Source organism: Rhinatrema bivittatum, chromosome 1, assembly GCF_901001135.1.
Source record: "Rhinatrema bivittatum chromosome 1, aRhiBiv1.1, whole genome shotgun sequence".
Classification (NCBI taxonomy): domain Eukaryota; kingdom Metazoa; phylum Chordata; class Amphibia; order Gymnophiona; family Rhinatrematidae; genus Rhinatrema; species Rhinatrema bivittatum.
Genome location: NC_042615.1, coordinates 811030109 through 811047432, shown reverse-complemented (window position 1 = coordinate 811047432; position 17324 = coordinate 811030109). Strand labels below are relative to the sequence as shown.

The 17324-nt window shown below is 45.3% G+C and overlaps 1 protein-coding gene across 1 annotated transcript in view; it reads left to right on the top strand.

The window, feature by feature from the left end:
- Positions 1 to 16515, top strand: part of ARID3C (AT-rich interaction domain 3C) — a 558215-nt gene extending 541700 nt beyond the window's left edge. The window contains exon 8 of the mRNA XM_029581435.1: positions 14060 to 16515. Coding sequence (XP_029437295.1) covers positions 14060 to 14232 — 173 coding nt within the window. The 3' untranslated portion in view covers positions 14233 to 16515. The remainder of the gene's footprint in view (positions 1 to 14059) is intronic.
- Positions 16516 to 17324: the final 809 nt, after the last annotated feature.

Genomic DNA, 17324 nt, shown 5'->3' with positions numbered 1-17324 from the left:
AGGTCTTCAGGCAACATGGCAGATCTTCAACATCGAGCCGGTCCGGGGACGCCGGAGGGAGACACTGCGGCAGCCAGCCGTCCATCAGACCCGGAGGGAGTCACCACAGAGGTAAAGAGGGCAGAGTGAGGACTTCAAGCAGCAACGGTCGCAACAATATCCCCCTTCAAAGGACGCTCTCCTCTTCAGGGTAACCAGGCTTAGGTTTAGAAGGATGCGCGAGGTGGAACTGATGAAGCATCTCTTTGTCCAAGATATTGGTCTGAGGCTCCCAAGAGATTAAATCGGGGCCGAAGCCTTCCCAAATCAGAAGGTATTCAAAATCTTGCCTCTGTTACGAACATCCAGAATCTCTTTGATCTAATTTCTAAGTCATCTTCTGCAATGATGACAGGTGGATCTTGAGATTTGGAAGAATCTTGCAGAGTGTTATAATGATATCAGCAGCAATGGATTGAGCTGCTGTGGACGTCACTGAAGGTTTCGGTGGAAGTAGTGATGTTAGGGTACGTCCAAGACCCACTTCTAAATATGACTCTCCAGTAGAAGTTGCTGGATGAGAGATGAAGTAGAATTCAGCAGTAATAAGTAGCTGCTATGGACGTCACTGAGGCTTCAGCGGAAGTGGCGATGTTGAGGTACATCCAAAATCCACCTAAAGATGGTGGCATTACCAGCGGAACAGACTAGCTGGTTGCCAGAGATATCTTCTTTGGATCTATATGTGCTGTGGCTCATCACATACATCCTCCAAATGGTTGGAACGTGACAGATATCTCTAAATTTATAATCCGTGAATGCGGATAGATGTTGAACGCCTTTGAGCCAAGGTGAACGTAGAAGGCGCTATGAATATCAGCAGCCATGCGTGAACTGCTGAGGACGTCACTGAGATCTTCAGGAGAAGTGGCGATGTAAAGGAACGTCCAAGCCCACTTCAAGTTGTGATGCAATAATGGATCTTCTAATTTGACGAAGGGACTCCTCAGGTCTTCCACTAGACGTCTGAGAATAAGGTTGCCTCCTGCCCCTGAGTCCATCAGGGCAGGAGTCTGAACCGAAGCCGGTTCGCAGATCACGGAGAATGGAAGAGAGAGCGGAGGAGAAAACGCAGTATGGCCCAAGAACAGTCCTCCCGCGGGACTTAAGCCCGTCCGTTTCCCGGACGAATAGGGCATGTAGAGACATCATGGCCGGGCTGACCACAATACATGCACAGGCCGAGTTTCTTCCAAAATCTTCTCTCTTTGGAGGTCAAGTGTCCATGACCAAGTTGTATGGGTTCATCTTTATCAGCAGCAGAAGTTACTGGAACCATCCAAGGTGCAATGGCAGTACTAGCCTGTTTCAACCCAAGTAACACCTTAGGCCGGAGTTCCTTCACCTTGTCTTGGAGCCGGTGATCTCATTGACTGTAAGGTGAAGTGCATGCAGCACTGGTTCAGAAAGCCCCGGGTCTTCTGGATTTCTCCGGAAAAGCAAATAGGAGCCACCAGTGGTACAGCAGTCTTTAAAGTTACCTCCTGTAAATGACCTTCTTGGTTAGAAGCTGTGCCTTGTATCTTCTGTGTGTGTGGCTGATGAAATGCTGCAGTAGGTTTCTCCAAAGTTTCTTGCAGCTCTGAGATGCGTTAGGCCAGGCCCAGTATAGCCTGCAAGGCAGAGAGATGTGCCGGATCCATGAAGTTAACAACGTCCCAAAGTATAAGCCAGATCCACTGGAGTTAACAACATCCCATAGTTAAGCCGGATCCACTGGAGTTAACAACATCCCATATTTTTAAGCTGGATCCACTGGAGTTAGCAATCTGTTATTATCTGCTTAGCTGACAAGCTAGGAGTTAGCAATCTGTTATGAGTTAGACTGCGGAGCTAGCAATCTGTTATAGTCTGCTGTCTGGTGGGAGGAGCAAACTGTTATTAATGGCTCCTAAAAGAGGAGGAGTAGGCAATCTTGTAGTGTCTCAGATATCTCTTGCTAAGGAGTAGCAATCTGTAATGAATCTGATATAGTTGTGAGTGGATCCCTGGGCCGGTGGCAGATGACCACACCCCTGGGAGGATATCCCGAGAGGGACCACCGGCTAGGCTTGAGTATGGAGACAGACACACATTAGTTCTTTTATTTAAACAGGTTTTTGAAACCACCAGAAGTGGCAGTAGTGAGCTGATATGCCAGGCAGGGCTGTAGTCCCTCAGGTACTGGAACAGCAATCCAGGATGGCTGAGCTGTTGAGAAACTGTAAAAAAGTGAGTAGGCAGAGTTCATGAACTGAACTAGATGACAAAATTCACATAAGGTCTCAGGGAAGCTCAGGAACTGGAAAGGTTTAGGCCCTCGAGGAGCAAGTACCTAGTTCCAGGGAAAGCTCTGAGAGAGCGATGGTAACTCACAATTGTTTGTAGCAGCGATAGCTTCCAAGCAGTAGAGAATCTTCAGAGTGTCCAGGAACATGGGCCCTCGAGGAGCAAGTACCAGTTCCTATCTGTAATCTGAAAGTAAAGAAAAAGAGCGAGGCCCCTGAGGAGCGGGTACCTCTGGTAAGTCCGAGGAGGCAGAGTAGCTTGGGAAACGTAGTAGAAGCAATCCCCTTGCTAACTCCGTTAGATAGTGAACAGAGACCTTTAAATATTGGAAGCGGATGACGTCATCTCAGGGGGACGCCCCTGAGGTTCGCGCTCTTGCTGGTAATTCAATCAGAGCGCACGCGCGCACCCTAAGTCTTCAGGCAACATGGCGGATCTGCAACATCGAGCCGGTCCGGGGACGCCGGAGGGAGACAGCATGGAGACGCCGCGGCAGCCAGCCGTCCATCAGACCCGGAGGGAGTCGCCACAGAGGTAAAGATGGCAGAGTGAGGACATCGAGCAGCGACGGTCACAACACTTATATCCAGAAGAGCTCGATTATACTCATATATCACGGTCACACCTCTCTCTATCCTGTATAGACTATATCCTTGTATCTCAATCAGCCTTCCCTGACATTGTCAAAACCACCATAGAAACACAGGTCTTCTCTGATCACGCTCCCATCTCTCTCATCTTTTGCTCCAAATTAGATCCCACGAGAACGCACACCTGGAGATTTCCTAGCTATTTTAAAGATAATGTCAAATTTCAAAAATACCTCAAAGAAAGATGGATAGACTTCATGACCCATAACCAACAACATGTTTCTGAGCCCCAGTTGTTCTGGGAAACGGGCAAAGTAGTCTTATGTGGAGAAATCTTTTACATGAACTCACTCAAAAAAAGCCCTAAACTGGGACATACTGGAATTGGAAAACCAACTAGCAAGAGCAAAAATCACATTTCAACAGACCCCATCAATGCAAACGAAAATCCATTACTATAACATTTTAAACAGATTAAATACTTCCATTCATTTAAGGGCACAATATAACTTGCAAAAGGCTGAGCAGCACCTATTTCAATATGGGAATAAAGCAGGAAAGCTTTTATCAACCTTGTCCGAGCTACCAAACCATTGACATTTATCCCGCGCATGAGAAATATAAGGGGAGAACAGGTGTCGGGTAATTAAGAGGTGTGTGAAGTTTTCCAAGTTTTTTATGAATCTTTATACACATGGGACCCACACATGGGACGGGAGGATGAAGCTAGTTTTTTGCTGAGGTGGATTTATCAACTCTCTCAGCTTCCCAATTAGAGTTCTTAAATTGGCCTATACAGCCTGTCGAAGTGCTACAGGCAATTAATACGGTGCAGCCCGGGAAGTCCTCTGGCCCAGATGGGTTTTCATATGATTTCTATAAAAGCCTTTGGTACCAGGTGGCCTCCCCACTGACTAAATTCTATTTAGATGGCCTCGCTAACCAGTCCTTCCCACCAAATTTCAATTTAGCACATATTACAGTACTTCCCAAAACCGGGTAAGGACCCTCTTACAACCTGCTTCCTATCGTCCAATATCCTTGCTCAACTGCGATCTCAAGTTGTTGGCAAAGATTTTAGCAGAACGGTTGAACGTGTTGTTGCCCTCTTTCATCTCTCCACATCAGGTGCGTTTTGTGAAGGGGAGAAAAGCGAATGCTAATATCATCAAGTTAATTACCACCATACAGTTCTGCCAGACCCAGCAAATTCCAGCTCTGGCCTTCGGGTTTGATTCGGAAAAAGCGTTTGACCGAGTGGCATGGCCTTATCTTTTTTCCATCCTGCAGAGATATGGAATTCAGGGGGATTTTTTAAACTACCTACTTCTTTTGTACGATAAACCCTTGTTGTATCCGTCGGTCTTCGACGGCTTCGCCCTGCTTGTTGCACCCCTATCTCAGCTCCTCCCGCTTACCTGGGCAAGATGGCTACCACAGCATCGTCAAGCTGACCTCTCTGGCGTCCCCGGAACGGCTATGGTGCAGCCAGCCGTCGCCATTGCTCCTCCCAAGTACCTGCTAGGGGTGCGCACGCGCGTGCAACCCACGTCTAAGTACGCCAGTGGCGCGAACTTCGAGGGCGTTCCCTCAGCTGATGTCACGCCCATCCGGATATATCTACTTCTCAAGATTGCTAGCTCATTGAGTTGGCAAAGGCTCAAATTGTCTGACTGTTCCTGTCTGCGCTACTCTGCCGCTCCCTGCTGCGTGCAGGAAGCTTTCCTTCTGCCCTTCGGGGTTTGACTTCTAACCTGGGTACCTGCTCCTTGGGTGCCTTCTGTTCTATTTCAGGTGCCATACAGGGATCAGGCACTCGCTCCTCGAGGGCCTGCTCTCCCTGCCTCAGTGCCTGTACCTACTGCTATCTATCTGGTGGAATCGCATCCATAACAGCTAACACCGAGTGAGTACTTTAACCTCTCATCTGTCTCACCCACAGTATCTGCTGCGGAACCTCCTGAAGTCAATCTGAGAGAGAAGGGCTCCCTCTGCCGAGGGTCCCTGAGACTACAACTCACCACCGCCACCTGGTGGCTACTTCAAGCTGTCAAACATACAGCTCTTAATTAAGTATACAGAAAAGGTATTGGGTAGTTGGCAGTCCTTGCCCCCTTTCCCTAACAGGCCGGATTCAATTGTTTAAAATGACTCTGTTGCCAAAATGGCTTTACATTTTACAAATGGCACCACTATGGCTTACCAAGAGGGATCCTCATTGCTTTCACACAATTTTACGGACGTTTTTTTGGCAGGGGAAAAAAGCACGGCTGTCTATGACTGTCCTTACCAAGCCAGTGAGATTCGGGGGTCTTGGATGGCCGGATCTCAAATTGTATAACTTGGCATGCAGCCTCCGCTATATTCAGGACTGGCTTTTCCAAACCTCCACATTCACCCCGAATCAGAACCTCTTGGCTTAGTATGACGTACCTTCGCTTAACCCCTTATTGCAAATAGAACTGCAAAAATCCCCGGGGCACCTCCAGTCTCATGAGTTCTTTCGCACTTGTAGAAAGGCCTGGCAGCAATTATGCAAATTATACGGGCACACGACTCGTATGACATTGCTTATAAAAATTACTGGGAACCCATCGTTCTCTCCCGGGCTTACAGAGTCTGCATTTACCAGATGGTATTGACAAGGCTTGATTTATGTCTATCAGCTGTTTACAGCGGCCACGGGAGAGAAACTAGACTTCTCTGCTCTGCAAAAACAGTACAAACTTGCACATACAGATTTCTATTCATTCCTCCAAATTAGACACTTCCTAAATAGAACATAAGAACATAAGAAAATGCCATACTGGGTCAGACCAAGGGTCCATCAAGCCCAGCATCCTGTTTCCAACAGTGGCCAATCCAGGCCATAAGAACCTGGCAAGTACCCAAAAACTAAGTCTATTCCATGTTACCGTTGATAGTAATAGCAGTGGCTATTCTCTAAGGGGCGGATTTTCAGAGCCCTGCTCGCCTAAATCCGCCCAAAACCGGGCAGATTTAGGCGAGCAGGGCCCTGCGCGCCGGTAAGCCTATTTTACATAGGCCTACCGGCGCGCGCAGAGCCCCGGGACTCGCGTAAGTCCCGGGGTTCTCCGAGGGGGGCGTGTCGGGGGCGGTCCCGGTCGCCGCGGCGTTTTCGGGGCGTGTCGGCAGCGTTTTGGGGGCGGGTACGGGGGCGTGGCTACGGCCTGGGGCGGTCCGGGGGCGTGGCCGCGCCCTCCGTACCCGCCCCCAGGTTGCAGCCCGGCGCGCAGGAGGCCCGCTGGCGCGCGGGGATTTACGCCTCCCGGAGGGAGGCGTAAATCCCCCACAAAGGTAAGGGGGGGGTATAGACAGGGCCGGGCAGGTGGGTTAGGTAGAGGAAGGGAGGGGAAGGTGAGGGGAGGGTGTTAGAGGATTCCCTCCGAGGCCGCTCCGATTTCTGAGCGGCCTCGGAGGGAACGGGGGTAGGCTGCGCGGCTCGGCGGGCGCCGGCTATACAAAATCCATAGCCTTGCGTGCGCCGATCCAGGTTTTTTAGTAGATACGTGCGGCTCCGCGCGTATCTACTAAAATCCAGCGTACTTTTGTTTGCGCCTGAGCGCAAACAAAAGTAGGCCTATTCGCGCTCCTTTTAAAATCCGCCCCTAAGTGAATTTAATAGCAGTTAATGGACTTCTCCTCCAAGAACTTATCCAATCCTTTTTTAAACACAGCTATACTAACTGCACTAACCACATCCTCTGGCAACAAATTCCAGAGTTTAATTGAGCGTTGAGTAAAAAAGAACTTTCTCCGATTAGTTTTAAATGTGCCCCATGCTAACTTCATGGAGTGCCCCCTAGTCTTTCTACTATCCGAAAGAGTAAATAACCGATTCACATCTACCCGTTCTAGACCTCTCATGATTTTAAACATTTCTAAAGTACCACTGAGAGTATTCACCACTCACCTGGTTTCTTCTCTGTTGCAACAATGGACGTTTCCTTGTCTGAATTATCATGTAACATGTCCTGTAGTTGTTGTTGTTGTTGTTATTATGATTGTTGTCTTTTAAGATTGGATGTTCTGATGCTTACTATTTCACAATAAACAGATTTAAAAAAAAAAGAAAAAACATTTCTATCATATCCCCCCTCAGCCGTCTCTTCTCCAAGCTGAAAAGTCCTAACCTCGTTAGTCTTTCCTCATAGGGGAGCTGTTCCATTCCCCTTATCATTTTGGTAACCCTTCTCTGTACCTTCTACATTGCAATTATATCTTTTTTGAGATGCGGCGACCAGAATTGTACACAGTATTCAAGGTGCGGTCTCATGATGGAGCGATACAGAGGCATTATGATATTTTCCGTTTTATTCACCATTCCCTTTCTAATAATTCCCAACATTCTGTTTGCTTTTTTGACTGATGCAGCACACTGAACTGACGATTTCAATGTGTTATCTACTATGACGCCTAGATCTCTTTCTTGGGGTTGTAGCACCTAATATGGAACCCAACATTGTGTAATTATAGCATGGGTTATTTTTCCCTATATGCATCACCTTGCACTTATCCATATTAAATTTCATCTGCCATTTGGATGCCCAATAGTCCAGTCTCACAAGGTCTTCCTGCAATTTATCACAATCTTTTTGTGATTTAACTACTCTGAACAATTTTGTGTCATCTGCAAATTTGATTATCTCACTCGTCGTATTTCTTTCCAGATCATTTATAAATATATTGAACAGTAAGGGTCCCAATACAGATCCCTGAGGCACTCCACTGTCCACTCCCTTCCACTGAGAAAATTGCCCATTTAATCCTACTCTCTGTTTCCTGTCTTTTAGCCAGTTTGCAATCCATGAAAGGACATCGCCACCTATCCCATGACTTTTTACTTTTCCTAGAAGCCTCTCATGAGGAACTTTGTCAAATGCCTTCTGAAAATCCAAGTATACTATATCTACCGGTTCACCTTTATCCACATGTTTATTAACTCCTTCAAAAAAGTGAAGCAGATTTGTGAGGCAAGACTTGCCCTGGGTAAAGCCATGCTGACTTTGTTCCATTAAACCATGTCTTTCTATATGTTCTGTGATTTTGATGTTTAGAACACTTTCCACTATTTTTCCTGGCACTGAAGTCAGGCTAACCAATTTGTAATTTCCTGGATCACCCCTGGAGCCCTTTTTAAATATTGGGGTTACATTTGCTATCCTCCAGTCTTCAGGTACAATGGATGATTTTAATGATAGGTTACAAATTTTTACTAATAGGTCTGAAATTTCATTTTTAGTTCCTTCAGAACTCTGGGGTATATACCATCCGGTCCAGGTGATTTACTACTCTTCAGTTTGTCAATCAGGCCTACCACATCTTCTAGGTTCACCGTGATTTGATTCAGTCCATCTGAATCATTACCCATGAAAACCTTTTCCATTACGGGTACCTCCCCAACATCCTCTTCAGTAAACACCGAAGCAAAGAAATCATTTAATCTTTCCGCGATAGCCTTATCTTCTCTAAGTGCCCCTTTAACCCCTCGATCATCTAACGGTCCAACTGACTTCCTCACAGGCTTTCTGCTTTAGATATATTTTAAAAAGTTTTTACTGAGAGTTTTTGCCTCTACTGCCAACTTCTTTTCAAATTCTCTCTTAGCCTGTCTTATCAATGTCTTACATTTAACTTGCCATCGTTTATGCTTTATCCTATTTTCTTCTGTTGGATCCTTCTTCCAATTTTTGAATGAAGATCTTTTGGCTAAAATAGCTTCTTTCACCTCCCCTTTTAACCATGCCGGTAATCGTTTTGCCTTCTTTCCACCTTTCTTAATGTGTGGAATACACCTGGACTGTGCTTCTAGAATGGTATTTTTTAACAATGACCATGCCTCTTGGACATTTTTTACTTTTGTAGCTGCTCCTTTCAGTTTTCCTTTTGAAGGTTTAGCCTTGGATTTGCACACTGTTCCTCTTCCAGTCATTAAATCAAATTTGATCATATTATGATCACTATTGCCAAGCGGCCCCACAACCGTTACCTCTCTCACCAAGTCCTGTGCTCCACTGAGAATTAGATCTAAAATTGCTCCCTCTCTCGTCGGTTCCTGAACCAATTGTTCCATAAAGCTATAATTTATTCCATCCAGGAACGTTATCTCTCTAGCGTGTCCCGATGATATATTTACCCAGTCAATATTGGGGTAATTGAAGTCTCCCATTATTACTGCACTACCAATTTGGTTAGCTTCCCTAATTTCTCTTAGCATTTCACTGTCTGTCTCACCATCTTGACCAGGTGGACGGTAGTATACCCCTATCACTATAGTCTTCCCTGACACACAAGGGATTTCTACCCATAAAGATTCAATTTTGTATTTAGTCTCATGCAGGATGTTTATCCTGTTGGACTCTATGCCATCCCGGACATAAAGCGCCACACCTCCTCCCGAGTGCTCCTCTCTATCATTGCGATATAATTTGTACCCCGGTATAGCACTGTCCCATTGGTTATCCTCTTTCCACCATGTCTCTGAGATGCCAATTAAGTCTATGTCATCATTCACTGCTATACATTCTAATTCTCCCATCTTACTTCTTAGACTTCTGGCATTAGCATACAAACATTTCAAAGTTTGTTTTTTGTTTGTATTTTCATTCTGCTTTTTAATTGATAGGGATAAGTTAGAATTTTTTAGCTCAGGTAAGTTTTTAGTTACAGGCACTTGGACTATTTTTCTAATTATTGGATCCTCACTGTCGGGATGCCCTAATTCTAATGCATCATTGGTATCCTTTGAAGATACCTCTCTCCGAACCATGCGCTGCTGAGCGACTGTCGGCTTTCCCCTTTGTTCTAGTTTAAAAGCTGCTCTATCTCCTTGATAAAGGTTAGCGCCAGCAGTCTGGTTCCACCCTGGTTAAGGTGGAGCCCATCCCTTCGGAAAAGACTCCCCCTTCCCCAAAAGGTTCCCCAGTTCCTAACAAAACTGAATCCCTCTTCCTTGCACCATCGTCTCATCCACGCATTGAGACTCCGGAGCTCTGCCTGCCTCTGGGGACCTGCACGTGGAACAGGGAGCATTTCAGAGAATGCCACCCTGGAGGTTCTGGATTTAATCTTTCTACCTAAGAGCCTAAATTTGGCTTCCAGAACCTCCCTCCCACATTTTCCTATGTCGTTGGTGCCCACATGTACCACGACAGCCGGCTCCTCCCCAGCACTGTCTAAAATTCTATCTAGGTGACGCGTGAGGTCCGCCACCTTCGCACCAGGTAGGCATGTTACCAGGCGATCCTCACGCCCACCAGCCACCCAGCTATCTATATTCCTAATGATCGAATCACCAACTATGACGGTCGACCTAACCCTTCCCTCCTGGGCAGTAGGCCTTGGGGAGATATCCTCGGTGCGAAAGGACAATGCATCACCTGGAGAGCAGGTCCTTGCTACAGGATCCTTTCCTGCTACACCTGGTTGGTGCTCTCCCATCATGAGACCTTCTTCCTCCAAGGCAGCACCAGGGCTGCCAGTCTGAAGTTGGGACTTGACTACTATGCCCCTTAAGGTCTCTTCTATATACCTCTCTGTCTGCCTCAGCTCCTCCAGGTCTGCCACTCTAGCCTCCAGAGATCGGACTCGTTCTCTGAGAGACAGGAGCTCTTTGCATCGCATGCACATGTACAACTTCTCACCGGTGGATAAAAAATCATACATGTGACACTCGATGCAAAAGACTGGGAAGCCCCCCTCTTGCTGCTGGACTGCTGCCTTCATCTCAATTTTGATCAGTTCCTAGTTAAGTTTTAGGTTGCTAGGGGAGTAGGAATGTGTCTAACGTCCTTTAAATGTATTAATGAATTAACTATGTGTCTGGTAGTGGCCTACCGGGGTCTGATCGAATTCTCAATAAAGTTTTTGTTGATGGTTTTTTTTGCGAAAGTGGCACCTGCCTATAAATTAAGGAATGAGCTAGGGGTGGGTGGGCGAGGGTTGGGAAATACAAATAGTCTAACTTCAGTTAGTCAGCCTGAGTGACTCACTGCTCTCTTGATTAACAAATGTTGGTCCCTATTCAAACCCAATCACACTACCTCAACACCTTTCCAAGGTGAGTAACTGAGCTGAACTATTCAACATTTTTACTTAGGTATACACTGCTCCTAGCTTATTTCTAGTTTCTGGCTACTTTTTGGGTTGGTTTTTTTTTGTGGGGTTTTTTTTTCAATACAAACACTCAGTTAGTATTAAATACAAACATTCAGTTCTGTAAAAGTCTGGAGAACACTCAGTTCTGCAGACTTTTTAAAAAATAAACACACTACCTACTGCTACCTTATTGACTGACTATTTAAAAATACAAACAGTCTAACTTGTTTATTCACTGCCTTTCTGACCATATATACTGTGGAAAGAGAGGAGGCACAGGGGTGATCTAATACAGATCTTCAGATACTTGAAAGGTTTTAATGATGTACAAATGTCAAACATTTTCTGTTGGAAAGAATTCAGTAGAACTAGGGGTCACCAAATTAAACTCCAGGGAGGTCTCAGAATCAATGTCAGAAAATATTTCTTCACGGAGAGTGTGGTGGATGCCTGGATTGCCCTTCTGGAAGAGGTGGTGAATACCAAAACAGTGAAAAAATTCAAAAGGGCATGGGATAAATATTGTGGATCCCTAAAGGTTAAAGGATGGAAATGAAGAAAAGAGTGCATGGAGTAACTTGCTGGTGCAGCGGTTACTACCCTTTAACCTATAAGCCTTGATACTGTTGAACCAAATACACCATTGCTCTCTGCTTCAACGGCAGGCGAGAAAGCCGAATTGGATTCATACAGCGGCTAACGAGGACCCTGACTGTTACATTCTGGGGAGACAAGTATGGTGGTAACTTGCTGATGCGGTGGTAACTTGCTGATGCGGCCTCGGAGGGAATGGGGAAAGCCATCGGGCCTCCCCTAGGGCTCGGCGCGCTCAAGATGCACATGTGTGCACCCCCTTGCGCCCGCCGACCCTGGACTTTATAACATGCGCGCGGCATCCCCACATTCCTTGCCTTACATTCTCTCCTACCATCTCATTCCCGTTGGGTCTTCTGAGGCAGGTACCCAGAAGATCCTAAAAGGGTTCGGAGAGTGCAAGGTAGGGAAATACCCGGCTTGCACCGGGATGCAGGCTAATGCTCGGACAGGAGCTGAGGGTTGAAGATCACAAGCAGTAGCACCATGCCAAGGCTTTGAGTCTTGTCCCAGAGGTGAGAGACTGGATCATAGCCAGGGTTAAAACCTTGGCAGTGCCATTGATGGGGGCAGGTTTCAGAATTCTGTTCTTTTTGTCACATTGCTGTGACTAAGGCAGCAGAGTTATCGGATGGGCAATGTGCCCGATCTGTACAAGTACAATAAGAGATTTCTCAAAATACTTTTTTATCTCTAAGAGTATTCAGCATAATGCTATAGTGCTACATGGTCAAAGGGGATATCGCTTAACTATTTTTTGTTGTTGTTGTTTTGTTTTTTTATTTTATTTTTAATCATTTTTAGTTACAGAGAAAGTCAAACAACTCACTACAGAGAAAATAGGAATGCATTTGTACATCCTAATCAAAAGTAAATAGAAACATTTATACATCCAATTCAGAAGAAAATAAATCTAAGTACCGCATATTTTATCTTATCCTATACACTATAAGCGTTCCCCTTATTTAGAAATCTGCATCAGGGGGACAGAATATAGGAAGATATTTTTACAATAAACATTTGCAGTAATAGGCTTTAACGTAAATAAGTGACCATCATACTTTATATTGGATCCTAGTGTAGGGCTTTGAGCCGGGGATACCTGTCACCTTTCTTGCATTCAAGAAGGATTTCAATTGCTCAGGATAAATAAAAATGTAACAATCTTTTGATGATCTAATTACGCATTTGCAAGGATATTTTAATACATATGAGAAGCCGAGAGCAATTACTTGGGATCTCATGGTAAGAAAAGCCCGTCTCTTATCTTGAGTGACGGGAGCAAAGTCAGGAAATATACGTATCTTAGTTCCCCTATATTGGAGATCAATATTTTTAAAATATCTCTTCATAATTTCCGTTATATCTTTCTCTATTATGAATGATACTAGCAATGTAGCACATTCATAATATTCCGAAGCGGAGTCTTCCAGAAACTTTGTCAAATTTCCTTTTTCTGTATCGATTTGCTGTTTTTCTTTATTTTTAGTAGATATAGGCAGAAAATATATTTTATTAACAGACGGCATTTCATCTTCCTTGAATTTTAAGACCTCTTTAAAATAATTCTTAAGCGTAATATAGGGTAATTCCCCTACCATTTTCGGGAAATTTAAGAGCCTTAAATTCAAATGTCTCGAATAGGTTTTTTATGAATAGCACTGAATTAACTGTTTTCATGTTTCTCTTCATTTTTTTTCCATCACTGAAGAAAGTTTGCACTGCTGGGGGTCTTGAATGTATGGTACAATATCGTAGCTCACTTGTGAAATAAAGAATTTTTAAAGTAGTCATAACTGTGCAATCCTGTTGAGTGACTCGTGAGATAGCAAAGAATTACCTCAGGTCCTAATTTTCTTCCCTGTACCTTTCAGCATTGGAAAATGTTTTTTAAATCCTGTTAAAGTGAAAAACTCTTATTACAGTGAAATATTGAAGGGTGCGACAGGTCATGTTGCTTTTACGAAAGTCTTGTTAGTATGAAAGATATGTTAATTCACAACTTCAGCTTCACACAGCGAGACACCAGACGTAGCGGACCCAGAGTCCAGTCTTGCTGCAGGACCAAGTGTCAGCTCTGAGGATGGCAGAGTAGCACAGATCTGTGAATCTGGAACCCCTGGCTGGATTTTAGAGGTCATCCCTTAATACTGTGACCTTGGGAAAGTCACTTATTCCAAACTCTCGAGGCAAGGGACAACATTGCAAGCATGTTTACCTAGTGCTGTGCTGTATACACCGCTGGTACCATGTAAGAAGTAGTATTGCTGTCTTTGGTCTTGTGGGGTTTTTTTTCATGTGCATGACCTAGATAATGTCTGTTGCCCTGAATTTGCTGCCGCTGTTTTTGAGAGCTTACTGTAAGAATGGGAAAAAGCCGAATATCAAAAGTTCATAAATAAGACATTGCACTGTATTGCTAAGTAACACTCCTCTGTCTCTGCCCCCAGGCGTTCTCTTCGCACATAGGCCTGTCATCCCCGTGGGCTCCAGCAGCAGCAGCAGCCACAACAATGGAAGCACTAGCAGCTCTCAGGGTCGGTCCAGTCCACCAGTAGCACAGAACCAGCCTCTCTCGGCCTCATCGCACGCTCACACTCCCACCACCGCGTCCTCACCATGAGTGCAAAAATCAACTGGCTCGCCTCCACCCCCTATCTCTCTTCTCCACCCCCCCACCCCCCAGCTTCGGGGAAGATCCAAAGCAACTTAGCACTGCACAGGAATCCCGTGCTAGAAGAGCCCTCAAGGGGACGGACATTCTTCTTCTTGACTTTCGTAACAAAAGAACAGAGAATCGGAAATGGAAAAGAACGCAGCTCACCGAAAATGTATTAATGTTACTGTTAACGTTTGACTCTGTCCAGCTGATCGGATGGAATTCAGGACGTGTGGTCATTCACGCAGACTGTGAGCAGGAAGCACTGTTGCTGGCCTCATCCTACTGGGCCCTGCTTTAACTTTTTTTTTTTTTTGCTTGGTGAAATTATACAATAGATTTCAGAGTCAGGGATGGAAATGGTTGGTTGGTTTGATACCAGGACATAGGTGTGGCTTTATGTGCATTGTTGGAGACTATATAGAGACTCACATACTTTTCAGCTGAGTAAACAAGCGCATCCACTAATCTGCCCGATACGCAAACACCACCCTGGGCATGCAACATCCCAGCATGCGTACAAATCCATGCAATACACAGTCGCAGACTTGTACAATAAGCAGATATACCCAGTGTACCTATTATCCTATGTCCAGCATTGTAGCCAACACCAGTGGCATTTGGCATGGGCATGCAGGCTGCTGGATTTCTTCCATCAGGGTTACAAGAATCCCAAGCAGTATGGCGATGTGGAACTGCCTCTGTGTGGGTGTCGGCAGCTGTAGAAAAGGGCTGTGCCAATAAAATTCAGAGCAGGAAATATGACTCGTGAAGGCCAGACAATAACCTATCTGCTTGCATGCAATTTTCCTGCAGGAACCAGGCATAGTTCTCTATAAGAACCGGACAAGGGTCTGCCCCTAGAAATGGTTGTCTGCAATCTGATGATGTTGCTATCAGATGGACAGAAATCCATCTGATCCCATTCCCAGGATATCTCCTGCCCTAAGGTCCACGTTCATGCCCTTTGCCCCATTGCACTGAGCTTAAACGCAGCTGGCTCTTAGAGGGTGTGTAGTACGGTGGTTAGAGGGCCAAGTTGTGGGTCCTCCGTTCCCACCACTTTCTTTGTGACAGGGACTTTGTAACCATGTGAATTATTTTGTGTGGCACCGTCTACAATGATGGTGTTATATAAATAATACATATCAAGGATCATTTTCAAAGCCGTTTACCTGGTTAAAGAGTGATATAACTGGGTGAGAGAGCCTGGATGAGAATTGCCTCTCCTCTGCCTGGCTAAAAGGACTCGTGGGCTTCCATAGCATGCGCGCTTTTAGCGTAGGGAAAAAGAGGCGTTCCCATGGGTGTGTGTCGTTCAGAGGAGGAAAGCAGCACACCTCTGCCACTCTTAAACATATGTGCACTACTGTGTCCCCAAATAGGTGGTGAAGAGTATACGGGTGCATTTAGCACGATTGTTACAGATAGGAGACGCAAAGTATACGGGTGCATTTAGCTTGCCTATTTTGCACATATTCATTTTCAAAGGGGAACAATGTGGGTGGTTTCTCTTTGAAAAGTGGCTGCAATGCATGAGGGCTAAAATGCGTTTGTACACTGCAGACAACGCGAGCTACTCAAAAATTGCCCACCCCCACCGCCAAGTTATTATTCTTCAGAGTGTTGTCAGCGAACCTTCACATCATCCTATGAGGCAGTCCATCTCTGGTTTTCCAACTCCGAATCTCTATGGGAAAAGTCTGTCTCTTCGTTTTTCCTGGAGCGTGGTTTGTGATGGGAGTTAGAAAACCCGGGCTGGGTCAGCTGTATTGGGATGCTATGCTGCTAGGTTGGTGACGTTGTTTATTACACACATCTCTCACAACGCATATACAGCCCTTACCTGGTCCCTCCCTAAGTGTACACAGAGCCTACAATCAATTTTCGGTTTAGCTCAGAGTTGGTTTGGAGAGTCTGTAATCAAATATTTGCCAGACTCTGTGACCAGATACAATAGAGCAAGAAGAACTTGTCAGGTCTGTATTCTAGGAGAAGGCATCAGCAGCTTGGGCTCCCTCCCTCTCGGAGGTGCATTCTAGCAATGGGTCACTTACAACTTGACAAGGCCACGCTTTTTCTAATATACGAGTAAAGCCAGCGCAAGGAGACTCGGGCAGGTAGGGGTGGAAGAATGGTACACGTAGGGCCTGATTTTAAAAAGCATTTACATGCTTACCATTGGGCTTTACCCGTGTAAATGCACTTTACCTGTGTAAGTGGGCTTTTGAAAATTGCTGCGGTATATGCCATTGAATTGTCCATAGGATTCACTCGCGTAAGTTCACTTTATGCAAGTAAATGGCTTTTGAAAATTGCTACGATAGTAGTTACATTTACATGTGTAAATCCTTTGAAAATGTATCTGTTAGCTTTTACCAAAGAGAAGGGGAAAAAAAAACATTAATTTATTCAATTACAACATGTCATATAATCTAGACTAGAACTGAGTGGACTTTTAAACTACTTTTGCAACAAAGAAAAAGGAGACAAACATGTTTTTCTGTTCTGCTTGTGCTCTCCCAGTGCTGTTTCTGGTGTTTATGAATGATGGCGAAGCCCGGGCTTATTTTGAGGGGATGTTGCTAGGCAGGCAGAGCGCTTGGTGGGCTAGTGCTGTATCAAACCAATCCGAGCAAGGGGTGAGGTGCAGTGGTAGGCAGTGATATCAATCTGTCTCATGAAGGATGAGCAGCCATAAAATCCCTGACCAGCGTGGAGACTCTCCAGGGAAACGGGGATCTTCAGCCCTCCTCTCTCACCCTCCCTTCACTTCCCCCAAGAGTGTAGAAGATTGGCCCTGTGGAAAGCGCCAGTGCTGTGACGCACTCACCCATCAGCTATTTGGGTTAATGTCCTATAAATAAAGATATAAAGCATGTAGGCTCCGTGCAGGGCTCGCCAGATTCTGTCGGGCAGTACCGGTAATTACTTGGTAACACTGGACACCACAAGCAATGCCATTGCAACATGGCTAGTTGGAGCCAGTTTTGTTTGCAGCCCAAGTTGGGTTTATAGTTTTATCAATAATTGTGGCATTTGTTAGAATTTGAGGG